The sequence below is a fragment of the Mercenaria mercenaria genome, chromosome 3, assembly GCF_021730395.1.
Source record: "Mercenaria mercenaria strain notata chromosome 3, MADL_Memer_1, whole genome shotgun sequence".
NCBI classification, from domain to species: domain Eukaryota; kingdom Metazoa; phylum Mollusca; class Bivalvia; order Venerida; family Veneridae; genus Mercenaria; species Mercenaria mercenaria.
This window is the reverse complement of record NC_069363.1, coordinates 94,795,621-94,823,236: the sequence shown is the minus strand read 5'-3', so window position 1 is coordinate 94,823,236 and position 27,616 is coordinate 94,795,621. Positions and strand designations below refer to the sequence as shown.

General features: G+C 35.5%; 2 protein-coding genes across 3 annotated transcripts in view; one reads left to right on the top strand and one right to left on the bottom strand.

Annotated features, from left to right (window-relative positions):
• LOC123523980 (2-iminobutanoate/2-iminopropanoate deaminase-like) overlaps positions 1–1,541 on the bottom strand; it is a 9,501-nt gene extending 7,960 nt beyond the window's left edge. The window contains exon 1 of the mRNA XM_045301793.2: positions 1,437–1,541. Within this exon, the coding sequence (XP_045157728.1) occupies positions 1,437–1,510 (74 nt within the window). The 5' untranslated portion in view covers positions 1,511–1,541. The remainder of the gene's footprint in view (positions 1–1,436) is intronic.
• LOC123523979 (ribonucleases P/MRP protein subunit POP1-like) lies at positions 1,539–27,616 on the top strand. 2 transcript variants are annotated; one of them, XM_045301790.2, is made up of 8 exons: positions 1,539–1,655; positions 7,039–7,153; positions 7,950–8,134; positions 11,366–11,593; positions 13,455–13,542; positions 18,936–19,634; positions 23,173–23,325; positions 26,137–27,616. In XM_045301790.2, exons 2-8 carry the CDS (start codon positions 7,051–7,053, stop codon positions 27,342–27,344), a joined length of 2,664 nt encoding a protein of 887 aa, XP_045157725.2. In that variant the 5' UTR covers positions 1,539–1,655; positions 7,039–7,050; the 3' UTR covers positions 27,345–27,616. The 2 variants fall into 2 exon arrangements, with proteins under 2 accessions (XP_045157725.2, XP_045157726.2); XM_045301791.2 differs by lacking the exon at positions 1,539–1,655 and adding an exon at positions 3,650–3,887.

The following is a 27,616-nucleotide window of genomic DNA, read 5'->3' as shown; positions in this document are numbered from 1 at the left end:
ATTGTGACGATCAAACTGTAACGTTGCGGTGGCTGCAAAAGTCAGAAATTAAAAAGCAGCCACTCAGCGTCAGTAAGCTTGTCTAAAGGTCGCAGGTTCAAGTCCTGTACTGGGCTACACATTTTTAGTCTCCTATTACACTGGTGCCATGAGTGTGGTGACTAGCCTTGGAATCCTAGAGCTAGAGTGAAGCAATTGCTGGGTTAGTAAAAAGAATCTGAAAATGTCCTTAAAAATGGAGGGAGGAATGTAGCAGTGTGTTTATATAAATGTATATCATTGGTCTATGATATTGACTGTCTGATTCGCTCAATTGGTAGAGCCAAAAAGCTATAAAAATAAATAGATTGGCAACTTGAAAGGCATATAGAGCAAATCTCGCCAACATCCCGTGACAACTGAATGAGATCTCGTTGTAAGCGTCTGTTGATCACGATGGATAAAGTTGGCCAACGCTTTTAAATTAGGTTACTTTCGGATTGATTGTTTATAATGATAACGGTGCTTTTTTAATGTTATTAATATTAGTATTTTCTACACGGGGAAGGAATGAATTTATGATTGGAAGTCTAATAAATCAACAGTTTTCGTTTGAAAAAGGGACTCGATTCGGTTTATTACGCGCCGGGCATACCGCCAATTTTATACTTCAGTAAGCGCCTGTTGATTTGATCCCGATTGATCAAGTCGGCAAATGCTTTGAAATAAGATAACGCTCTAACACGAGATGACACGGGATTATCCCCAGTTGCTATTCTGTGTATTTTTAGTTCTTTGGCAGAGCATCTGACTTGCAAGTAGAAGGTCACAGGTCCGAGTCCTGTATCGGGCTGCACATTTTTCTTCTCCTATTAACATGCAAAACTTTAATCTGAAATTCTTTAGTTAACAAGTTATGTAACTTACCCTCTGAGGTCATTTGGTAATGTCATGTGCGTTTGAAGTTAGAAAGCTTTACGCTCAGTGGTTTTAGAGAAATTTGGTTACAAAACTTTAGTGATGCTGGTGTAGATGTAGTCTAAATAATGAGACCTCGGGTAGACCGATATTACATTTTGATATTTTACATTGTCTACCTAGGGGGCGGATATCGACAAGTCAAAAAATATAACGATAATTTCAACTCTTGAGTACAATTATTTGGACTAGACTAGTGTGGATGCCGACAAAAGTGTAACAACAATAGCTTTAGATATTATTTGAAAAAAAAAATGAATAGTTAAGCTAAAATAATTTTTGATTGTATAATGATTTGATATTTTAAAAGTAATTTAATATAATTCACATCAAAACACTCCCCCATCCCCGGAAATTCATAATGTACGAAAATAATTGGTACGAAGGAAATATAAATAATCTTGAAATTTATTGTTTTATAGACAGTGTCATCTATTCAATTATGTTTCAATAGAAAGCATTTGAAATATTGTTAACACCTGTATGGTCCAACCGCTCCAGGTGCCTTTGCGGTTTGAACAATCTTCCTGACAATGTCTGCCATTTTTGACATAGCGTTGTTTATTAAGAGTTGTTTCCCTTGAAAATTGTACTTACTTTCAAAATGGCTGCGCCCATAGAGTTGCACGCAAGCACTACGTAATTCCTCTATTTCAATAGATTTGTCGGTGCAGCGCAGTCATTTCCTACTTGCAATAGTGAGTCCTTGTTGATATTATGTCCTAATAGTGAGATGAGCTAATGTCATTATCTTAAAACATTCCTAATTCATACTTTCAGGACTGCATGCAGCACTTTTTATCACACTAAATCACAGTGATCCATCACATGCTAATATGAAATTAGGTGCTACCTAAAAAGCAGAGCTCCCATGAAAAATCACCAGTGCCCGTTAAAAATTAAAGGAGTAGTGCTGGAATTATCAGGAATTATGGATTCGTTTAGGAAGTTTATGTTCTTTAGATCTATTAAAATTATTAATGATAATTCATGAATTCTGAATGCATGTTTTAGAACTGGCATCAAGATTAATTCTCGACATGTGAAAACTCCACAAATATTCTGTATATAATCAAAAGAAAGTTCGGTATAGATTAACATCTGCACCAAGATAAAGAAAAAAACGTATTTGAATAATTTCTGTTATTCTTATTACAACGTACTGCATCAACAATTTTACATAACTTATTAGCATACTGGAAACCAGTCACAAAATGATAACTGCTTCAAACTGAAAAGCTTGAACTTTGAAAATTTCAAACCTAACAGAATCTCATTACGCCAATAGCCAAAGGAATTCTGTGTGTTGGGCAATGAGGACTTAATGTAAAAAGTTAATGTTCCAATTCCAAAGTTAATAGAAATTAGAATTTACGTAATCCTGGAAATGACTATTGTAATTCTTTTAAATGTCATTATTGTCAAATTTTGGTTCTTTTTGGAAGGAAAAATGTGTCCAACTTTCAGTCAAAAATACTGCTATAACAGACGCCTGGTATGAGAAAATTACAATCATTTCCATGACTGAAAGCTTGTTTTAAACCCAAAAGTGGTTAATCTTTTAGCACTATAGAATAGGGATGGTAGTAAGAACCTTTTTGATGTTCGCCAATTTTTTTTTTTTTTTTTTGGATAAACTCTGGTCAGTGATTTTAAAGCTAATGGATGAAATATGTGAATGGGGAGAAGAGCATTATTTGCTTTTCACAGTTTAATGCCTGTATATTTTGATCCTAAAGCTTTTCTTTTTTTAAGTTATGTCTACTGACTTCTACGCAGGTACTACAGTGGAACCTGACATCAAAACTAAACACATGTTGAATTTCACATGAATGACTTTAGTTATACAATATTTTCAAAACTCACAATAATACAAAAAATGAAATAAAAAAAAAAACCTGGTCCAGGTGAGGTTCGAACTCACGACCTCTAGATTACAACGCGAACTCGCTAACCACTACACCATTGTGGAGTTATGACGTCATAAGACAAACATAAATATATATAATAAAGTTCAGTAATGGCAGCGTGACGAAAGTCATTTCGAAATGAAATATTGTGTTTTATTTCTTTTTTTCTTCGTAGAAAATGTATTTAGCACTTATTTCTTATTATCAAACGCTCATTTGCATTTTTATTCAATATTCAAAGCAGTAAGCGAGACGCTTTTGTCAACCGTAAACAGTAAGCGTCTACTGACGTGTTTACTGATTAATTACTATGTGCATAGTGTACTTGAAAAAATCCGAACAACACCGATTCCAAAAAGTACCACGAATTTTCAACTCGATAGTATACACAGTTAGATCTCTCTGTTCATTTTCTTTTTCATACGTCTAACCGTAATGCGACGCTGTCGGCGCCGCTTTGCGGCGCCGGTAGCTCTGCTATGATAGAAAGGGAAAAGTTTTAAAATAGAGGGGATTTTTTAAATGTTTTTTTTTTAATGAAATTCATGAACTTATATGTAAAAAAAAATTCACCCATAAAAATAACACAAATATATTTGTATTTGTGTTATTTTTACGGTACATATAAGTTCATGAATTTCATTAATAAAAAAACATTAAAAAAAATCCCCTCTCTTTTTCCCCCTCTATCATAGCATGTGAAGGATCCCTGTGCTTTTTATATGTTTTGTCTGTCATATTGATGTTGGTTTTCAAAGACAGGTACTGACTGATTTGGACTTCTAAGTATTTGTCAACGGCTACTGCCACCAGAGCATATCCATGTTGCAAAAGTCAGAGTGGTCAACCGGTCTGATAGACAAGCTTACAGTCGCTGAGTGGCTGCTATTGTTTTTTTTTTTCTGCATGACATTTGCAGTCACCGCAATGTTCCAGTTTGACTGTCACTATATAAAACAATTGGATTAGTTCCACTACCAGTCTAAGAAAGTGGTATTTCAGTCTATAAACTTACAGAAGGTTGGTATAGACGTCTGGTTCTTATGCTTCATTGGGATTTAAGTTTGGTTATAGTTTGCGGCATTTGGAGCTTTCTGTGAATCTTTGATATTCATAATTTTAACATGTCCAAAATATTGCGGAATGATTATACTAATTTCACTTGGGTAATGATTACATTTTACTCTGACTTTATCATAGACTCCCTACATGTAAAATCTCAAACTTTAAACTAAAATAAAGGTATTAAATCAGTATAACATTTCAATGAAACTTCAAAGTTTTGTTGTTTGTAGTATCATTTGGGTCATGTGCAGTGAAAAATCTTAATTTGATTTCTAAAATAGTGTGATATTTATTTCTAAAGTCACTATAGGAGAGGTCGTGTTTGTATACAAATCTGTTGTATTTTCTATTTTTAGAACTGATAAGACAAAGGTCAGGTGGGCAGCTGCCAAGCGTCCTTGTTTTTTTTGTAAACAGTGATGTTTTTCTAACAGCTTAAACTTTCTTAAAACACAAAAGATATCAATAATTTTTTGATCAATGGAAAGGATATAAAACAAGCAGTTTATTGATTACTTTTAATTATTATTTCGAAATAAAATGGATTAATTATGAACGCTTAACTTACAATGTTTTTTCTAAAACTTTGGAGCATCGTTACGCTGCTATTAAAATCACATCTCATTTAAAATGGTTTTTATACGCCCGTTTGAAAAACGGGACATATTATGGGAACGCCCCTGGTGGGCGGGGCGGGCGGGCGGCATCCACAGATTTTGTCTGGAGCATATCTTCTACATGCATGGAGGGATTTTGATGAAACTTGGCACAGTTGTTCACCATCATGAGACGGAGTGTCTTGCGCAAGAACCAGGTCCCTAGGTCTAAGGTCAAGGTCACACTTAGAGGTCAAAGGTCAAATTCAAGAATGACTTTGACCGGAGCATATCTTCTTCATGCATGGAGGGATTTTGATGAAAGTTGGCACAATTGTTCATCATCATCATGAGACGGAGTGTCATGTGCAAGAACCAGGTCTCTAGGTCTAAGGTCAAGGTCACACTTAGAGGTCAAAGGATACAAGAATAAAAACTTTGTCCGGAGCATTTCTACTTCATGCATAGAGGGATTTTGATATAACTTGGCACAAATGTTCACCACCACGAGGCGGAGTTTCATGCACAAGATCCAGGTCCCTAGGTCTAAGGTCAAGGTCACACTTAGAGGTCAAAGGATACAAAAATGAAAACCTTGTCGGGAGCATTTCTTCTTCATGCATAGAGGGATTTTGATATAACTTGGCACAAATGTTCACCACCACGAGATGAAGTGTCATGCGCAAGAAACAGGTCCCTAGGTCTAAGGTCATGGTCACATTGGAGACCACTTTTCTGTAGTACAACATGCATGCTACATCCAATTTTGAGGTGTATTTTGACCAATCTCTACCTGTTGAAGGTTTTTGTGTGGACTTACAATTTTTTTTTTTGGATTTTTTTTTTTTTTTTTTTTTTTAAGATTAATTTCCCTTAGTTGTTACTATAAATAACTTATATCGTAACTTTTTTATAATTGACCATAGGGAAAAACCAAGACCACTTTTCTGTGGTACAACATAGATGTTACTTTCAAATTTTAGGTGCGTTTTAAGGTATCTCTACCTGGTAAGGAGTTTTTTTGTGGACTTAGAAAAACAAAAGACTTACAATGATTACTAAACAACCACAAAATTAAAATTCATTTGCAAATACAGGTGCTAGAGTAAAGAAATTTGCTGTGACGGGCATATATTGTGACATTCTGGCACTCTTGTTCATTTTAAAAAGATATTTAAATAAGAAAATATGAAAATTGTAAGCATTTCAAAACTTTTTGAATTTTTAAAATCCATAAATTAGCGAAAAAATTGTTAAAAATTAAAAATTCCGATCCTGTACAAAAACGATGTAAAAACATTTGTTTAGCCCACCCGAGATAAACAGGTGTTAATGCGTGACATCATGGCGATCTCTCCTATATGTTCATGGTAAACATACTTCTTTATACCCAAGTGAAAACTGACAGATACTCGAAAATGCAGCTCTCTGATTGGTCAATTAGAACCCCTAATGTACTGTGATGTCATGATAAAGTTATGAATAGACGGGAGTCAACTTTGACCTTATTTTGGTATGTAATTGATGTCTTGCAGATGTATTGGAGTTTTACTTAAAGTACATAAATTTCTAAACATGTTCTAAATCCATCAGCAAATTTTCACAAACAATATCTTGAAGATTTTTCTGTTTGATGGGTTGTTTTATAGGCGGACCAATCCAGTCCTACTCCTTTCTTGAGTGTTTTGCTTACAGAATGTGCCTTTTGCTTCAATCTTCCAATCAGGCATTTAGATTTGTCTCTAACCATGTTTGTCTGCTGCTTGACAACGAAATAGGAACAAACTTGTCCACCGCTGATAATTCAGATAACTTGAAGTATGTCCGCATGCATTCCACAGACTCTGCTGGTTCTTTACATAATTGTGTTGAAAAGCTGCTGTGGTTTTTCTTGATACTATATATCTACCTTTTTCTTCAATGTCTTCCATAGTGGTAGCTGTTTCTGACAGGTTGATAAGAAAATATATCTAGAAATAATGTGTCATGCTTCCTTTTAAAACCAGCCGATGGTAGGGATTTGTATCTGGGTTTGAAATTAAAATGAGATCTTGTTTGTTGTCTAATCTCATTTATAAATACTAATAGTCTGGTAGGAAAATCCCCGCTTGCTCAGCATTCAAATTCATTGCTATAATCGTGAAGAAATGTTTGGCAAAATGGCTTTCTGAAGTTTCTGTATAAGGAAATTTAAATGAGAACTTTGTAGATGTAACAGTTTTTGAAACCACTTGTAATTTGAAACAAGAAATGATTAAAAATTTTAAATTATTGACAAACTATTACCGTAGTTTCATTAATATATAGGTTTTTGCATGGTTGTGCAGGCTGATCGTGGTCTGCACTACTAGTTGCAAAGGCAGAATCACTTGCTGCCAGCAGGCATAAATGATTAATTTGGTACAACAGAACAAAACAGTTTTATACAAAATTTTGCATTATGTATTTGTAATCCTTTCATGATTTTTTCTTAATTAAATTAACATTTACTTTATTCCATTTTTCTTCAGCCTTAGCAAAATATGGACAGATCTTTACGCAGGAGTAAGAGAAAGGCTGGAACTGATAATCAGACGTCAGGTAAAAAGAGCAGGCCAGAAGACTTCCTGTCAGAGGCACCTAGAGGTATATTCTTCTACCCCTATCCAAATATTTCTTTTTTTCCAGCATGTTGTTTATAAAAAAAAATGTATGTGGTGTTGTTGTCACTTGATCATCATCGTTGGTGTAGGTTAAGATTTTTGTTTAGCCTAATTTTCTAAAAAACTACTACTTACTGTTTGAGGAGTTGAACACATTTAGTGCTTACGTTTGTGCGTGCTCCACAAAACTTTCCTGACAGGTTTGCAGTCGACATTGTATTAAGAGACCGCCCAAGGGACTGCTAAAAAATGGTCTCTTAATGGAATGGTCTCTTAATGAATTTCAGTCAGGTGAAGAGAACAGTTCTTTTTAACTGTTAATGTAACTGTATTTATTATGAACATACATATATGTATATATATTTCACAAACTGTGAATATAATAGCTGGATTGTTTGTCAGTTGGACTGTTACAAAAGTTAATTGCATTTAGGCAGGTGCAAAACATACTTGCTAATTACACAGGTGAAGAAATGCCCGGCTGGAATTTGGTACCAGGTCGCTTAATAGATACTTTTAATGAATATTTTACCTGTCGGGACTACATTAATGTAGTCGCTAGTCGTTTAATAAAAAAGCCGTTTAATGGAATGAATTTATATACTGAAAACTTTCGGGAGGGATTTTGACAGGTTGTTTAATACAAAAATCGCTTAATAGAGATGATGGCAAGTGCGATGTCAACTGTATGAAGTAAATCTGTATATAGTATATTCTGTTGTGTACTTGTTATTATGAAATAAAACAAAATACTATACATTAGTTCTTGTACTATACAGAGGTGGATCTTGTCCACTATGCTGAGAGTCATGCCAATGAGATACAGGTACTCAGTAGCAAGGTAGACATTATTGGCGGAGGTAGAAACGTCGCACAGAAGATACCGGTACATATGAGAAGACGTGCAATGAGCCACAATGTTAAAAGGCTCCCCAGAAGTATCAGAGCTTTAGCCGCACATTTGGTAAGTATTCAGAAAAGGACGTAGTAAAGTTTTAACAATACGGTTGGTAAGTATGTTTGAAGCAAGTAAAGTTAGAGCTTCAGCCACAGAGTTAGTAAGTTTGTTTGAAACAGACAAGGTCAGGAACTTTTTTCCTTTTATAGCAACAGCTGTTTACAATTATCGTCCCCACAAAATATTACTGTCATATGTAGTTTTCCCCCCAAACTGACTTGTTACCAGGATTCTTATTCTTTGGTGTAGAAAAACGAAGCTTAGTGATAAAGCCCCGCTGAACGTAATTGTAAACATAGTGTTACTTCATACATTCACTGTTCTTATTGGTGTAATTCCCAAGCACTACTGAAGAGAAAAATTGCATGTATCGAAATTAAACAAGATATATTAATTTGTTGTTAAATAATAATATTTTAAATGTATACCCAATTTATGAAAAACTGTCCAAAGCTTAACGAAGACAAAATGTCCTAAAGATCACTACTTGAATTTTTAGCTTGACTATTTAAAGAATAGTCTAGCTATTCTACTCAGCTTGGCGTCAGCGTTGGCGTCCCACCTTGGTTAAGTTTTTGCATGCAAGTACATACAGCTATCATTTAAAGGCATATAGCTTTGAAACTTATTTTTATGCCCCCGAAGGGAGGCATATTAGTTTTCAACGTTAACTTTTTGCATGAAGGCACTTTACTCGCGAACCACTGCACCCAGGACCTTCAAACTTCACATTCTGATAGTACTTATTGAGTACACCAACCCTACTGACTTTGGGGTCACCAGGTCAAAGGTCAAGGTCACAGGGGCCAACGTTAACTTTTTGCATGAAGGCACTTTACTCGCGAACCACTGCACCCAGGACCTTCAAACTTCACATGCTGATAGTACTTATTGAATTCACCACTCCTACTGACTTTGGGGTCACCAGGTCAAAGGTCAATGTCACAGGGGCCAACGTTAATTTTTTGCATGAAGGCACTTTTCTTGCGAACCACTTCACCCAGGACCTTCAAACTTTACATGTTGATAGTACTTTATGAGTACACCAACCCTACTGACTTTAGGGTCACCAGGTGAAAGGTCAAGGTCACAGGGGCCAACGTTAACTTTTTGCATGAGGGCACTTTACATGCAAACCACTTCATTCAGGACCTTCAAACTTCACATGCTGATAGAACTTATTGAGTACACCACCCCTACTGACTTTAGGGTCACCAGGTCAAAGGTCAAGATGCTGCAGGGGCATTTGTCACCGTTAGTGACAGCTCTTGTTTATTTTTCTAGGACAATTACCAACCTCACTGGGTCAAGTTCCATAACTCTGACATGTATTTTGAGCAAATTATGCCCCCTTTCTGGTTAAAGTTTTACATGCAAGTTACTATCTCCAAAACTAATGCAGATATTGAATTGAAACTTCACATGTGTCTGTCTGCGGGGTTATAAAACTAGTTGATAGCATCAAGTCCCATAACTCTGACCTTCATTTTGGCCAAATTATGCCCCCTTTTGGACTTAGAAAATTCTGGTTAAAGTTTTACGTGCAAGTACATACAGCTATTACTAAAAGGCATATAGCTTTGAAACTTATTTTTTTCTTTTTCTAGATAAATTACCAACGTCACTGGGTCAAGTTCCATAACTCTGACATGTATTTTCGGCAAATTATGCCCCATTTTGGACTTAGAAAATCCTGGTTAAAGTTTTACATGCAAGTTACTATCTCCAAAACTAATGCAGATATTGAATTGAAACTTAATATCTGTCTTCAGGGTTATAAAACTAGTTGATAGCATCAACTCCCATAACTCCCACCTGCATTTTAGCCAAATTATGCCCCCTTTTGAACTTAGAAAATCCTGGTTAAAGTTTTGCTTGCAAGTACATTACAGCTATTACCAAAAGGCATATAGATTTGAAACTTAATTTTTCTTTTTCTAGATCAATTACCAACCTCACTGGGTCAAGTCCCATAACTCTGACATGTATTTAGGGCAAATTATGCCCCCTTTTGGACTTAGAAAATCCTGGTTAAAGTTTTGCGTGCAAGTAGCCAAGTACATACAGCTATTACCAAAAGGCATATAGTCTTGAAACTTCATTTTTAGCTCGACTATTCAAAGAATAGTCTAGCTATTTCTACTCACCCTGGCGTTGGCGTCGGCGTCACACCTTGGTTAAGTTTTTGCATGCAAGTACATTCACCTATCATTTAAAGGCATATACCTTTGAAACTTATTTTTTTTCTAGGTCAATTACCAACCTCCCTGGGTCAAGTTCCATAACTCTGACATGTATTTTGAGCAAATTATGCCCCCTTTTGGACTTAGAAAATGCTGGTTACAGTTTTTCATGCAAGTTACTATCTCCAAAACTAATGCAGATATTGAATTGAAACTTCACATGTGTCTTCAGGGTTATAAAACTAGTTGATAGCAGCATGTCCCATAACTCTGACCTTCATTTTGGGCAAATTATGCCCCCTTTTGGACTTAGAAAATCCTGGTTAAAGTTTTGCGTGCAAGTACATACAGCTCGATAGTCGAGCTTGGCTGTCTTAAGGACAGCTCTTGTTCTTTTTCTTGATGAATTACCAACCTCTTTGGGTCAAGTCCCATAACTCTGACATGTATTTTGGGCATATTATGCCCCCTGTGGACTTAGAAAATTCTGGTTAAAGTTTTGCGTGCAAGTACATACAGCTGTTACTTAAAGGCATATAGATTTGAAACTTATTTTTTCATTTTCTAGATCAATTACCAACTTCACTGGGTCAAGTCCTTTAACTCTGACATGTACATGTACATGCAAATTATGCCCCCTTTTGGACTTAAAAAATTCTGGTAAAAGTTTTACATGCAAGTTACTCCAAAACTGATGCAGATATTGAATTGAAACTTCACATGTGCCTTTGGGGTTATAAAACTAGTTGATAGCATCAAGTCCCATAACTCTGATATGCATTTTGGTCAAATTATGTCCCCTTTTGAACTTAAAACTCTTTTGATATTTAACATTTTGGGTAATATTTTCCTGCTTCTGGGTCAATATTTCGAATAGTCGAGCTTGGCTGTCTTATGGACAGCTCTTTTTAAGTATTTTTCTGTCAGAGTCCAGAAGTACTTGCCAAGATCAACCTATTACTGGTTTTAAATCGATGAACATGGTATGGTCTACTGACCACTTGTCACTAAACTCATATCAAACAATAAAAACATTTATACATAACGTTTTTAGGTGGGAACTAAAGTGAAGAAGCCGAGCAGGTATCATCGCAGACGACCGAAGAATTTGTTACAAGAATATACGCGACGGCAGAGAAAACATGTCTGGCTGGAAACCCACATCTGGCACGCTAAAAGATTTCATATGGTTGAAAAATGGGGATACAAGTTGCCATGGAAACCTACCATGAAAAGTGAAAGAGCTTGTTACAGGGCAGTTAGCAGACATTGTTTACTGCAGGTAATAGACTGATACAGAACTGACAGAAAGGTGTAAGTTGATACAGAACTGACTGATAGGTGTAAGTTGATACAGAACTGACAGATAGGTGTAAGTTGATACATAACTGACTGATAGGTGTAAGTTGATACGGAACTGGCTGATAGATGTAAATTGATACAGAACTGACTGATAGGTGTAAGTTGATACAGAACTGACTGATAGATGTAAGTTGATATGGAACTGACTGATAGGTGTAAGTTGATACAGAACTGGCTGATAGATGTAAGTTGATACAGAACTGACTGATAGGTGTAAGTTGATACAGAACTGACTGATAGATGTAAGTTGATATGGAACTGACTGATAGGTGTAAGTTGATACAGAACTGGCTGATAGGTGTGAGTTCATACAGAACTGACTGATAGGTGTAAGTTGATGCAGAACTGACCGATAGGTGTAAGTTGATACAGAACTGACTGATAGGTGTAAGTTGATACAGAACTGACTGATGTGTGTAAGTTGATACAGAACTGACTGATAAATATAAGTTGATACAGAACTGACTGATAAATGTAAGTTGATACAGAACTGACCGATAGGTGTAAGTTGATGCAGAACTGACCGATAGGTGTAAGTTGATACAGAACTGACTGATAGGTGTAAGTTGATACAGAACTGACTGATAGGTGTAAGGTGATACAGAACTGACTGATAGATGTAAGTTGATACAGAACTGACTGATAGGTGTAAGTTGATGCAGAACTGACCGATAGGTGTAAGTAGATACAGAACTGACTGATAGGTGTAAGTTGAAACAGAACTGACTGATAGGTGTAAGTTGATACAGAACTGACTGATAGGTGTAAGTTGATACAGAACTAACAGATAGGTATAAGTAGAAACAGTACTGAGAGATAGGCGTATGTTCCATTAACATGATTTAAATATTAAATTATCCACTTTAGCAGCCGCTGTGGCTAGCTGCCTAAGGTTACTGACTTCATATCTCTTGCCTCTCACTTCTGTATGTTTGTGTTCTGCTTTGGTTATCATGAAAGGAAGGCAGCAGGCATGTGGAAGGTCCACGGCTCTGCCAAGGTGCCAACTCATGATGCTACAGTTAAAACTGAAAAGTCACTTTAAGTTGACTCTGGTATAAACTTCTAATACTGACATGATTTACAAAGGAAACCTTTCAGTACAAAAACGAGTTTTCAATAAGAAATAAAACATCAAAGAATGCATAGAATCAACAGTCAGTTGCAAATCAACATTATATTTCTTCTGTTTTATTTTTTTAAATGTTTGCATTACTGATCCATTGTACAAGTCACTGAATGATTAGGATATTGAGTACCTTTACACTTACAGCTACATTTTATAACTGTTTCTATCTTCCACATCATTTTATGAGCTTGTCTGATTTTTGAAAAAAACGAGGTATTGTCGTCACTTGATCATCGGCATCAACATTGTTTAAAAGTTTTGTTTAGGTCCACCTTTTCTCAAAAACTGTTAGATCTACAGCTTTGAAACTTTGTACATTTGTTTATCACCATTATGTGCCTGTGTAGGCCAAGAACCATAACCCTGATATGCAAATCCATGCTGTATCCAAAATACAGTGCATTGCTTTTAATCCAGATGGAAATTTAATGGCTGATCTGATATGACATCTTACAAAGTTGATGTATTTATTGACAGGGCTGCAGAATGATACATTGGAGTTTGAAGATCATTAGTCATTGTTTCAAAATTGTACACAGAAATAGTCAAGCAAAGACTTAAGTTTTTGAGACTGGTCTGAAATCGGTGTTATATAAAACCTTGTGACCTTGACATTGGATTACAATTAGAAACAGTGTATTTGTTGTTTCAGGATCTGTCATTTATGAGTTGTATTGAAATAGTGGGAGGACAAGATAACATACTGCAAGGCTTGGCACATGTAACAAATCCTCAAACAGGTATAGTACTTTATAAATGTAATATCCTTACACTTCATTCCTTGACTGTATATTCTTTTTGCATCTGGTTGACATATATACAGAGAATACATGTAACATTGTAAATCTGAGGGACCTTTTTTTTCAGCCTCAGGACCTGGCCAATATTTCCAGTAAATATCTATAACATATCTAAATGGCTGCTTATGTGACAAGTTTAATTTTCACAAAAATATCAATGTTTTCATATGTTTGACGTCTTAGGAATGAAATAAAGTCATTACATGAATTTGATAATACACTAGTGTAATAAAGCTTTGAGTATAGAAGACGTTGGTCAAATTAACTTTGTCTATAATAGGTAAAGAAAGAAGATATGAGCCACGCCATGAGAAAATCAACATAGTGGGTTTGCGACCAGCATGGATCCAGAGCAGCCTGCGCATCCGCGCAGTCTGGTCAGGCTCCATGCTGTTTGCTAACAGTTTCTCTAATTGCAATAGGCTTTGAAAGCGAACAGCATGGATCCTGAACAGACTGCGCGGATGCGCAGGCTGGTCTGGATCCATGCTGGTCGCACACCCACTATGTTGATTTTCTCATGGCACAGCTCATATGTTTATGTTTCAGCAGAAGAAAGCTTACATGGGATAAAAAGAATATTACAATTGTGTTTTTCCACATTGGATTTATTACACATGTTGAATGAATTCAATATGAAAAGACACTCATGTAATATCCTCTTTTGATAGCATTTGAAAATTTTGACAAAGGTATCTGTATTGTTATGTTACAGTAGCACTGCATCAGACTCTTACATATGAAATTATATTATGAAAAAAATTGCTTTGCTTTGGAAAACATTTAATTTGGTAATTTCAGACCAATGTGCTATTTTGAAATGAAAATAATTGTACATGCATGATACAGTAAAATGGGTTATTCAAGATTACACACACAAACTGAATGAAGCTTTTTAAGCACACCTCGGATTTTCTGTATTCATTGGGTTTGTGAGAACACCTATACCTTAAAAAATGTAAATTAAATCAGTTCATTAATATAATAACACTTTGAAAATTGAGCAGGTGTATATAGAGGATATTACATGAGTGTCTTTTCATATTGAATTTATTAAAGGAGTTGAATAAAATAAAATGCGAGGCTCTGCCGAGCATTTTATCAATTTTATTCAACGAATTTAATAGATTCAATGTGGAAAGTCACAGATGTAATATTCTTTTTATCACATGTTAGCCTTTCTTGTCGAAACATCAAAATATCGACTTTCTTTTACTATATAAGCAAGACAATTTGACCGACGTAGCCTATAGTATAAATGATGTCGACGTCAAAGCTTTATTACACTAGTGTATTATCATTTTTATTTAATGGCTTTATTACACTCCCGCGACGTCAAATATGTGATAAGATATATTTATTACACATTTTTCAGTGAATTATCAAAATATTAGAGTGAAATATATCTGGCATTTTCATACTTAAAACATCATATTCTTCACTGATAAGAAACTAAAAATGGATAAATTTAGTCAAAATATGAAATGAAAAGAAAAATTGTTTGTTTTACATGTAAGATCAAAATATCTTCGCTTGTGAACACCATATCTTACATTTTCACATGTGGCTATGCCACGCTTGAATATATTGCATCTGGTGTTCATTCATGAAAGATATTTCAATCTTACACTGAAACAAACAAATATCCTCTGTAACTATATTTTCAAAACTGTTAGGTCAGCATTTTCTTAATTTTATATAAAAAAAATGTTTCAAATTTGCTTTTGATTGGTTTTACTGAATACTTGTATAATATGATAATATAATATAATAATAGGGGGTTTATCACCGGCGCAAAGCGCCGGGGATGAAAATCCCCGAGACGGTAACGTCCGTATATAGATATTCGTCTTTGCTGTTTGCATATACTGAGGCAATTTTTTCGATGTTTTCCGGTTCCGGTTTATGTAAAATCCGCTGACTGGTTGTCTTTATGAACATCCGACCACCCCGAATCAGTCACAGAAACTCGTAAACCGCGCTAACATGATTATTTTACTTCTTTTTCGTAATGAAAACTGTACATGCAACTGAAAAACACTTTTAAAACAGTAAGGAAGTGTAAAGACCGTCAAGTTTCTGCGTGGAGTGCAAACAAACAAAACAAAATTCTAAAAGCTAGAGCGAGAACGCTGAATGACGTCACCGGCATGGCTTCCGTAAATTTTGCAAAGTATGATATTCGCTGTAAGAGGTATGATGACACTAAATGTAAACAACAGTTTAGAGCAAAGTTTCACTTTCTTGAGCGTTGAATATTTCTTCCTAAGCGGATATATAAAAGATAAATCCCCAATGCTAGGCGGTGCCTTAATTCATATTAACATAATGATGATATAATGCATACCGTATTTTAGTGTGTATAGGTCGCGGTAATGTATAGTTCGCATCTAATTTTTGCTCTGGAAATGGTCGGAAAATTTAACTTCCAGCGTATTAGTCGCAGTTAAATTTCGAATTTTTTCCCCAGCAGTATTTAATATTTACCGGCAAAAAAGTTATGGCGGCGGCCATATTGATGCCGCGGACTGAATTATTATCGGAACCTGATTGGTGGAAATCGGACTGTGTTATTTTCGTTCCCAACCGTTTCGTACCAACAGTAGTATCGGTAACAGACTACATCAAAGAAAAGCGGCTTTTTGACACTAATTGGCAGCAGACGGTTTGCGTTTACATTCTGTTATCATGCAAGTTTAAGTGTGAATTGTTTGCACAGCAATTATAACACCTTTCCATGTCATGTAATTAACCGCGTTCTTTTGATTCTGAGTAAAAAGATTAACAAAATATCTCTGTTTGGATTTTTTTCTTTTATTTAAAAATCAAAAGTAAAAAATTATCTTTCAAATTTTTTAATACGCTAAGAATTAGTATAAACAATGTTTGGAATGGAGGACGGATCTGTCCGGATTTTATCCAACCCGGAGTACATGTCAATGGCGTCCAGTAAAACGAAAGTAGAAACAAACGTAATTCAGACTGCAAAAACATCTTTGAATTAAAGTCATTCGTAATTTTAATAGTCTGTATGGGTTATTTACGATATATTTTATTGAAAGTAACCGCTATTGGCTGAAAAGCCGCCGATATTGATATTTTTTACCCATTTTGTTCGTTCGTGACAGATGCACGTAATTTTGCGAGAGCTACGGTCAGAAAATTGGCCCGAAAAAAAAAACTGCTGGCAATGTTCTGTCGTATAGGTCGCAGGAACTTTTTCAGGCAGCAAAATGGGTAGAAAAAGTGCGACCTATACACACCAAAATACGGTAATGAAAAAAACAAATAAAGTCAAAAGAATGTTTGGCATTATATAAGGTATTTAGAATGTAGAACTATTTTAAAATTACATGGTCCTGGAATGCATTTCTTTAAATTATTTTAAAAAGTTCAGCATTTAAGTATTAGCAAAATGTGAGTGTCAGGGTTTCTATGATAGGGTTATGTAGCAAAATGGTAATTGGAGGCCTTTAGAAAGCATGACAATACGGGAGAAAAAGTCTGGCACCAAGACATCTATTGCAGTATGTGGTCAGTTAACACTTATCATGCTGGACAAGATCGATTCTGCCTTTGCGACCAGTGTAGATCATGATCAGTCTGCACATCCATGCAGTCTGATCAAGATTGCACTGTTCGCCATTCAGTCAGTATCTTTTTTGTAAGCACCCCTTTTAACAGTTATTTGTACTGTCCAGATTGAAAGATGGACAAGTTCATTATAGAAATTTAGCAGGATACAGGTTAAATTATGCTGTAGTGATGATTTGGATGGGTTGGTGAGTTTCTGAAATATGTTTAGAGTTGTTTAAATTAGTTACAAATGTTTCCTGAATGTAAAGTTATTTGAAAGATGTTGAAAACTAGAACAATAATATTTCTGTGCTAAAATGATCCATTGTTATGTTAAATTCTCAGTTATAATGTTTGTGATATTGGGTTATTGACACAGGAAGTTTTTAGTTTCAAGAAAAAATAAAATTATTTCATTTATCCGTCATTTTTAGCATTCATTTTTAAAACAGTATTGCTATGAAAATAAAATCAACTTATGCTGTTAGTTATACGTTATACCATTCCTTTTTATACGCCCGTTTGAAAAACGGGACGTATTATGGGAACGCCCCTGGCGGGCGGATGGGCAGGCGGGCGGCGTCCACAGACCTTGTCCGGAGCATATCTTCTACATGCATGGAGGGATTTTGATGAAACTTGGCACAGTTGTTCACCATCATGAGACGGAGTGTCATGCGCAAGAACCAGGTCCCTAGGTCTAAGGTCAAGGTCACACTTAGAGGTCAAAGGTCAAATTCAAGTATGACTTTGTCCGGAGCATATCTTCTTCATGCATAGAGGGATTTTGATGAAAGTTGGCACAATTGTTTATCATCATGAGACGGAGTGTCATGCTCAAGAACCAGGTCCCTAGGTCTAAGGTCAAGGTCACACTTAGAGGTCAAAGGATACAAGAATGAAAACTTTGTCCGGAGCATATCTTCTTCATGCATAGAGGGATTTTGATGAAAGTTGGCACAATTGTTCATCATCATGAGACGGAGTGTCATGTCAAGAACCAGGTCCCTAGGTCTAAGGTCAAGGTCACACTTAGAGGTCAAAGGATACAAGAATGAAAACTTTGTCCGGAGCATTTCTTCTTCATGCATGGAGGGATTTTGATATAACTTGGCACAAATGTTCACCACCACAAGACGGAGTGTCATGCGCAAGAACCAGGTCCCTAGGTCTAAGGTCAAGGTCACACTTAGAGGCCAAAGGTCAGATACAAGAATGACTGTCCGAAGCATTTCTTCTTCATGCATAGAGGGATTTTGATGTAACTTGGCACAATTATACACCATCATGAGATGAAGTGTCATGCGCAGTTCCCTTAGGGAAAAATCGAGACCACTTTTCTGTAGTACAACATGCATGCTACATCCAATTATGAGGTGTATTTTGACCAATCTACCTGGTAAAGATTTTTGTGTGGACTTACAATTTTTTTTTTTTTTTTTTTTTTTTAAGATTACCTTCCCTTAGTTGTTACTATAAATAACTTATATAGTAACTTTTTTATAATTGACCGTAGGGAAAAAACAAGACCACTTTTCTGTGGTACAACATAGATGTTACTTTCAAATTTTAGGTGTATTTTAAGGTATCTCTACCTGGTAAGGAGTTTTTTTGTGGACTTAGAAAAACAAAAGACTTACAATGATTACTAAACAACCACAAAATTAAAATTCCATTTGGAAATACAGGTGCTAGAGTAAAGAAATTTGCTGTGACGGGCGTATATTGTGACATTCTGGCACTCTTGTTTATTTTAGGTCAGACATTTGCTGCTGTTTCTTGTTTAGCTGGTACCAGAGAGGGAAACACCATCATGTATGAGTCTGACAAATATCCTTGGAATGCCATTGGTCCAGTTTCATTCATGTGGAATCCCTCTCCACCAATCAGAGATAAGTCTCAGAACGAGGCAGCCAATCAAAGGCAGCTTTGGATTTGGTGCCACCCAAGCATTTTTGACCAAATTTGGAAAGAATTACTTGATTGTTTGAATCTAAAAGAGACCAAGCTGATCAAGAAAGAAGAGGGTAATACAACAGAAAGTGTGGACAAAAAGAAAGAAGATGAAAATACAGAACCTTTCATTTGTGACAAATATAGAACAAATGTTGTAGCTGTTGATGCAGGTGAACTCATCACGATGAAATCATTAACAGGATCATTGTTAAAATTTCGTTTGACTGGTCCACAGTCCACTGCAGTGTTGGTAGACACTCTTCAGCAGGCAAATATTGTACCAGTCAAACAGTCAGAAGAAATTTCATCATGGTGGAATGGTTACTATGGAAACTCTGAACATTCCATTGGACATGTGACACAACGAGAGTTCATGGAGAGTATGGAAGCATGCCAGTCACCATCAGAGTTACCTCCCCATTGTGTAGTTGCTATGACAGTCAGAGATCCACGTCTGACAAGACCTGTGCAAAGAACAAAAGTGGTTTCAGATGAAGAAAGTTAGTTTTTGATCCTTTTATTAATTACTATATAAATAGCTAACTTTGAATTTCAAAAGCTCAAACTAATAGTCTTTTTAGTTGGACTGTTTGAAATTTTTCTAATTTGAGAGCTTTTATAATCCCCCATTTGACCACTTCCATGTCAGAGAAGTTACGCAAGTAAGCAGGTTTCTCAGGAGCTGCTAGGCCAAATTCTTTCACTTCACACTTGTCTTTGGCATCATTAGATGACCTTACAGGACAAGTTACATAATTCTAGCTATTTTTTTGTCAAAATGGTGTGCCTTTTTAACTTGGAATTCCAGGTAAAACTATTGTATGTAAACAAATTTTTCAGAAACTACTGGGCCAAATGCGCTTAAACTTCTCATGATCTTTGGAATATAATTTTTTTTATTTTGACCTTTGAACATAAAATAGAGTGGACCTTAAGGAGGTAGGTTACCTTTATATTTGTATGTGCGCATGTCCAACCGGAAGCTAACGTGACGATTTACGACGACATTTACGACAAACTAAATGTGTTTGTATATTCATTCTTCTAAAAACAAATCATAGGCCTGTCTTCGATCTGACGCTTTATGGTTTAATAATGCAGAAATAATGAATAAATTGCCGCAGAAACGCTTCAAAACAATGTTGCCTTAAGGAGGTAGGTTACCTTGTTACAAGGGTAAATTCAAGTTAGTTTAACCGCAGCATTTGTTTGTATTTCGTGTAATATGAAGTTTTACCTGCTACAATCTCAGTTTTGTTTGTCTCTGTCTCTTCAAATTCAATTTTTATCTAGGTTTGAAGAACATGACCCTCTAAAGATATTTCATATTAAAAGAAGAAGGAAAATACGGATATTTAACAATTTTTAGTGTATTTTAGTTTCACTGATATCCGTAGAAGTCTGCATAATTAATAATTTTACTAGTATGCACGTTAGCTTTCTAATATAAGCTTTAAATGCATATGTCGCGGGCTCGTGTTTCCATGGTAATGGATTTTTCTCTCATTTTTAAACAATTATGTATAAAAATAGGGGTTTTCGACGGCCTAAGTGGCATTCTGTTAATGACTAACATGGAATATTTGGGAAATATTTTAAGCAAAATACCATGCACTTTACATGGTTCCCTATTTTTCTTAAAGTTTACAGTAACCATGGCAACAGAGATGTTTAAAATAGCTTATATCTTGCTTTTTGTCGTAATTTCTTACAAAAATATTGAATAAGATTATCTTTCTAGTTAATGTAACTTTATTAACATATTATTTCTAACGTTAGTTATATTTTCTTGTTATTTGCATTGATTCAAACAAATTTCAAAGCTTAGAATACATACGACAGTACCCCTCGCCTGGCATTTTTCATGGAAAAATCGTTCAGCATGCTGATATTATTCTAATGGATATTGTTGAAATGAAAATAAAAAGCCGAAGTTGTGTTTCTTAAATAGACCAGTGTCAACGCTTTTGAATTTTACATTTAGATACGTAGGTCACGGGCTTCGTTTCCATGGTAACATCAATTAAATTTAAGGAACCACATTTTTCTACTGAAATTTGAACAGCTTTAGATCTTATTTTTAGTATATAAGTAACAAATTATCAACGAAAAATGAAAAATAGGTAATACAAATCAAACTGCTAGATTTTTTATTTGAAAATGGCCGTTACAAGTAACCTTTCATCCAACTATATTCCAAATAACATTGGTTACCATCATTCATTTTCTTACAATCCGCATTACGTTTCAATATAACTAAATAAAAGAAGCAAAATATTGATGATTACTCAGAGCAAAAGATTCATAACAAATATTTCAGCAAATATTTGTTATTTGAAGATAGTTAAAATAAAGAAAATGCACAGAATTACGTACTTTCAAGATAAAAGCTATTAATTTTGCGCGGTAACTGACACGTAACGTCATGACGTCAATGACGTCATTTTATGGCAACATTGTTTTGAAGCGTTTCTTCGGGAATTGATTCATTCTTTTTGCATTATTAAACCATAAAGTATCAGATCGGAGGCAGGTTCGTGATTTATTTTCAGGAAAATGAATATACAAACACATTTAATTTGTCGTAAACGTCGTCGTAAATCGTCACGTTAGCTTCCGGTTGGACATGCGCACATACAAATATGAAGGTAACCTACCTCCTTAAAATGACGTCATTGACGTCATGACGTTACGTGTCAGTTACCGCACAAAATTAATAGCTTTTATCTTGAAAGTACGTAATTCTGTGCATTTTCTTTATTCAAACTATTTTCAAATAACCATTATTTGCTGAAATATTTTTTATGAGTCTTTTGCTCTGAATAATGATCAATATTTTGCTTCTTTTATGTAGTTATATTGAAATGTTATGCGGAATGTAAGAAAATGGATGATGGTAACCAATGTTATTTGGAATATAGTTGGGTGAGAGGTTACTTGTTACGGCCATTTTCAAATAAAAAATCTAGCAGTTTGATTTGTAATACCTATTTTTCAGGTTCCGTTGATAATTTGTTACTTATATACTAAAACTAAGATCTAAAATTGTTCAAATTTCAGTAGAAAATTGTGGTTTCTTGAATTGAATTGATGTTACCATGGAAACGAAGCCTGTGACCTATGTATCTAAATGTAAAATTCAAAAGCGTTGACACTGGTCTATTTAAGAAACACAGCTTCGGCTTTTTATTTTCATTTCAACAATATCCATGAGAATAATAGTAGCATGCTGAACGATTTTTCCATGAAAAATGCCCGACGAAGGGTACTGCTGTAAGTATTCTAAGCTTAGAAATTTGTTTGAATAAATGCAGATAACACGAAAATATAACTTACGTTAGAAATAATATGTTTTAAAGCTACATCAACTAGAAAGATAATCTTATTCAATATTATTTAATAAGAAATTACGACAAAAAGCAAGATATAAGCCATTTTAAACATCTCTGTTGCCATGGTTACTTTAAACTTTAAGAAAAATAGGGTACCATGTATAGTATTTGGTATTTTGCTAATAATATTACCCAAATATTCCATGTTGGTCATTAACAGAATGGCACTGAAGCCGTCGAAACCCCCTATTTTTATACACAGTTGTTTAAAAATGAGAGAAAATGCGTTACCATGGAAACACGAGCCCCGCGACATATACATTTTAAGCTTATATTAGAAAGCTAACGTGCATACCAGTAAAATTATAGATTATGCTGACTTCTACGGATATCAATGAAACTAAAATACATTGAAAAGTGTTAAATATCCGTATTTTCCTTCTTCTTTCAATATGAAATACCTTTGGAGGGTCATGTTCTTCAAACCTGGATAAAAATTGAACTTGAAGGGACAGAGACAAACAAAACTGAGATTTTAGCAGTTAAAACTTCATATTACACGAAATACAAAAAGATGCTGCGGTTCAACTAATTTGAATTTACCCTTGTAACAAGGTAACCTTCCTCCTTAACTGCTTTGTGTGGATAGACTCAAGCATAAAATCCACGATTTCACAGTAAGTCATGTATGTAATTTATTTTCCAGATATAAATCAGGACATGTCATCATTCCGTGACAAGCTAACCAAAGATGTCTCCACCTCCCCACTATGGATAGAGAGTATCAGAGATGAGGTTACCTCAACAAAGTTTACTGACTATAGAATTCATGAACTAAAATCACAGAAACTTGTACCAGGTTAATGCCACCAGATTTTATGTACCATAACCATTTTTAAGGCTTCAGTTATTTGTAAGTGATAGTGATAGTGGTAATGTTTTTAAAGTTTAATGTCTTACATTTGTCCTTCCTATTTTATTAGCTCACCTGAGCAATGCTCAGGTGAGTTTTTCTGATCGCTCGATGTCCGGCGTCCGTCGTCTGTCGTCTGTCGTCCGTCGTCTGTCGTCTGTCGTCCGTCGTCTGTCAACATTTAGCTTGTGTATGCGATAGAGGCTGTATTTTTCAATTAATCTTCATGAATAATGGTCACAATGATAACCTTGATGAAATCTAGGCCGAGTTCGAAAATGGGTCATCTCGGGTCAAAAACTAGGTCACTAGGTCAAATCAAAGAAAAACCTTGTGTATGCGATAGAGGCTGTATTTTACATTTAATCTTCATGAATATTGGTCAGAATGATAACTTTGATGAAATCTAGGCCGAGTTCGAAAATGGGTCATCTCGGGTCAAAAACTAGGTCACTAGGTCAAATCAAAGAAAAACCTTGTGTATGCGATAGAGGTGGTATTTTTCAATTAATCTTCATGAATATTGGTCAGAATGATAACCTTGATGAAATTTAAGCCGAGTTCGAAAATGGGTCATCTCGGGTCAAAAACTAGGTCACTAGGTCAAATCAAAGAAAAACCTTGTGTATGCGATAGAGGCTGTATTTTTCAATTCTTCTTCATGAATATTGGTCAGAATGATAACCTTGATGAAATCTAGGCCCAGTTCGAAAATGGGTCATCTCGGGTCAAAAACTAGGTCACTAGGTCAAATCAAAGAAAAACCTTGTGTATGCGATAGAGGCTGTATTTTTCATTTAATCTTCATGAATATTGGTCAGAATGATAACTTTGATGAAGTCTAGGCCGAGTTCGAAAATGGGTCATCTCGGGTCAAAAACTAGGTCACTAGGTCAAATCAAAGAAAAACCTTGTGTATGCGATAGAGGTGGTATTTTTCAATTAATCTTCATGAATATTGGTCAGAATGATAACCTTGATGAAATCTAGGCCGAGTTCGAAAATGGGTCATCTCGGGTCAAAAACTAGGTCACTAGGTCAAATCAAAGAAAAACCTGTTGTATGCGATAGAGGCTGTATTTTTCAATTCTTCTTCATGAATATTGGTCAGAATGATAGCCTTGATGAAATCTAGGCCGAGTTCGAAAATGGGTCATCTCGGGTCAAAAACTAGGTCACTAGGTCAAATCAAAGAAAAACCTTGTGTATGCGATAGAGGCTGTATTTTTCAATTCTTCTTCATGAATATTGGTCAGAATGATAACCTTGATGAAATCTAGGCCGAGTTCGAAAATGGGTCATCTCGGGTCAAAAACTAGGTCACTAGGTCAAATCAAAGAAAAACCTTGTGTATGCGATAGAGGCTGTATTTTTCAATTGATCTTCATGAATTTTGGTCAGAATGATTGCCTTGATGAAATCTAGGCCGAGTTCGAAAATGGGTCATCTCGGGTCAAAAACTAGGTCACTAGGTCAAATGAAAGAAAAACCTTGTGTATGCGATAGAGGCGGTATTTTTCAGTTGATCTTCATGAATTTTGGTCAGAATGATTACTTTGATGAAATCTAGGCCAAGTTCGAAAATGGTCATCTGGGGTCAAAAACTAGGTCACTAGGTCATATCACGTAAAAACCTTGTGTATGCGATAGAGGCTGTATTTTTCAATTGATCTTCATGAATTTTGGTCAGAATGATTGCCTTGATGAAATTTAGACCAAGTTTGAAAATGGGTCATCTGAGGTCAAAAACTAGGTCACTAGGTCAAATCCAAGAAAAACCTTGTGTATGCAATAGAGGCTGTATTTTTTAACTGATCTTCATGAAATTTAGCCAGAATGATTACCTTGATAAAATCTAGGCTGATTTCGAAAATGGGTCATCTGGGGTCCAAAACTAGGTCACTAGGTCAAATCGAAGAAAAACATTGTGTATGCAATAGAGGATGTATTTTTCAATTGGTCTTCATGAAATTTGGTCAGAGTGATTGCCTTGATGAAAACTAGGTCGGTTTTGAATATGGGTTATCTGAGGTCAAAACTAGGTCACTAGGTCAAATTAAAGAAAAATCTTGTGTATGCGATAGAGACTGTTTTTTTCAGTTGATATTTATGAAATTTGGTCAGGTTGATTGCCTTAATGAAATCTAGGTCGAATTTGAATATGGGTCATCTGAGGTCAAAAACTAGGTCACTTGGTCAAATCAAAGAAAAACTTCTGTATGTGATAGAGGCTGTATTTTTCAGTTGATCTTCATTAATTTGGTCAGAATGATTGCCTTGATAAAATCTAGGTCGAGTTGAACATGGGTCATCTAGAGTCAAAAACTAGGTCATATCTAAGAAAATACTGTTTTATTGCAAGAGACCAATTTTTTGGTCCAGTCTTAATGAAAATTGGTCAGAATATTTGTTTCCATGAAATCACTAGGTCAAACATGTTTTACACTGTTATGGAGTGTTTCTTAGGTGAGCGACCTAGGGCCATCTTGGCCCTCTTGTAGTATTTATTCACACAAGAGGGCCATGATGACCCTATCTAGCTCACCTGACTCATATGGGTACATACTGTTTATAGCTACCAGGGCTAAAATCTAAAACAGTTACAAAATGTCTTCTTTTTATTAGCTACTAGATGGAAGTTCACCACTTGGTTAGGAGCAAGATAAAAATGTATTGTACATAGGACCTCATGGCTCTCTTGTTACGAGGCCCATAAATTGTTTTGGAAGTGACCTCATTTATATTGTTTATTTTCAGGACTTCCACTAGAGCTGGGTGATGATGAATCAAGAATCCCTGTAATTGTTATCCAAAGACCTGGAGTTACATCCCTTGCCAACTGTAGGGGGCATTCACCTAATCTAGGGCAAGGTAGTGGTTTTGATATGTTGTTGCCAAAAGGGTGGGGCATGGCTTTTTGGTTGGCTTTAGTGTTCAGAGGAGCTAGATGTGCAGGGCTGAGGGAGCAAGAATGTAATGCCTATGAGGAGAAATCATTATTATTTCCAAATGATTTTCCTGATTCTGTGTCAGGATGCAAATATCAGCAGGACTTAGAGAAAGAAAAAGTGGACAAGTATAATAGGATTCCACCATCTAAGAGACCAAATTTTACAAAGTATGGAGTTGTCTCCCCTTTCAGTTGCCCATGGGATCTACTGGTCAAAGAATGGAAAGGCAGAGAAGATGAAGATACACAACATGATAAACCAAAGCAAACAGATGAGTCTGAGACAGATGTAAATAAAGAAGTTGTAAAAGTGACTGGTGAAATAGGGAATGACATGGAAGCTGTCCCTGGGAGTAAAATGAGTAACAGTTCTCAGTCAAATGAAGAACTTAACAAAACAAGCCAGTTTTATGTCCTAAGGAATTCAAAACTTCTCAGGAAGCTACAGAATATATGTCAGGTTGAAAGATATAGACCATGTCAGAAAGGTAAAGTTGATGTAAAAGTTGATGTTTTAAATACTTTGGAGACTGAACATTATAATGCAGTAGTTGCTGTAAGATTGGATATGGTACAAAAAGGCTGTCCAGGTCAGTTTTCTACAGTATGTGTTCCAAGTAAAGAAGATATTGAACAGTTTAACAAAAATAAAAGTTATGGTGGCCCAGTGGAGCCATTACATGTTGATCCAGTTCTAATTGAGAAAAAAGACCTACAAAAGCAAATGAAACAAAAAGGATTGAAAAAAAAAGTGAAAGTAGATAGAAGTTTGAAACTGATTGCTGAGAAAGAAGGGGTCACTGTAAGAGCAGGTTGTAGAGATGTTATTGGCTATTTGAACTCTGGTGGTTTCTCTCTCGGAACAGGGAATGGAGGTGGGGTTGGCTTTGTGTCATCAATGGGTTTGGTAGACTTGGTTAGGAATAGTAGGGAAAGCGAGCAGGGACCACTTGTTCTAGTTAGAGGAAATTCATCATTACAGTATCGTTTTGCAAGGTTATCTATCATAATATAGTGATAGTAAGATTGTTTAGTGAAAATTTGGTAAAAATAGTTCTTTAGAAGTTGAGAATTTTGCATTAACTGCCAGAAGTATTGGTGACAGTCAAATTAACTTTTATGTATAGCATTGTATAAATATGTGACAGCTTTCACAAAAACCACTGCTTAATTCTATTCAGTAATAGTTTTTATACCTAGTGTAATTCGGGTCTTGAATTGCATATTGCATAGTTTGCATTGTAACAAGTAAAAAAATTTAAAGAAAGAAGAAATTGGTTATATTAA

Coding starts and splice junctions, on each gene's coding strand:
- LOC123523979 (XM_045301790.2), top strand. CDS start 7,051: ATGGACAGATCTTTACGCAGGAGTAAGAGAAAGGCTGGAACTGATAAT. Junction 8,135..11,365: donor GAGCTTTAGCCGCACATTTG/GTAAGTATTCAG, acceptor TAACGTTTTTAG/GTGGGAACTAAAGTGAAGAA. Junction 13,543..18,935: donor TGTAACAAATCCTCAAACAG/GTATAGTACTTT, acceptor TGTTTATTTTAG/GTCAGACATTTGCTGCTGTT.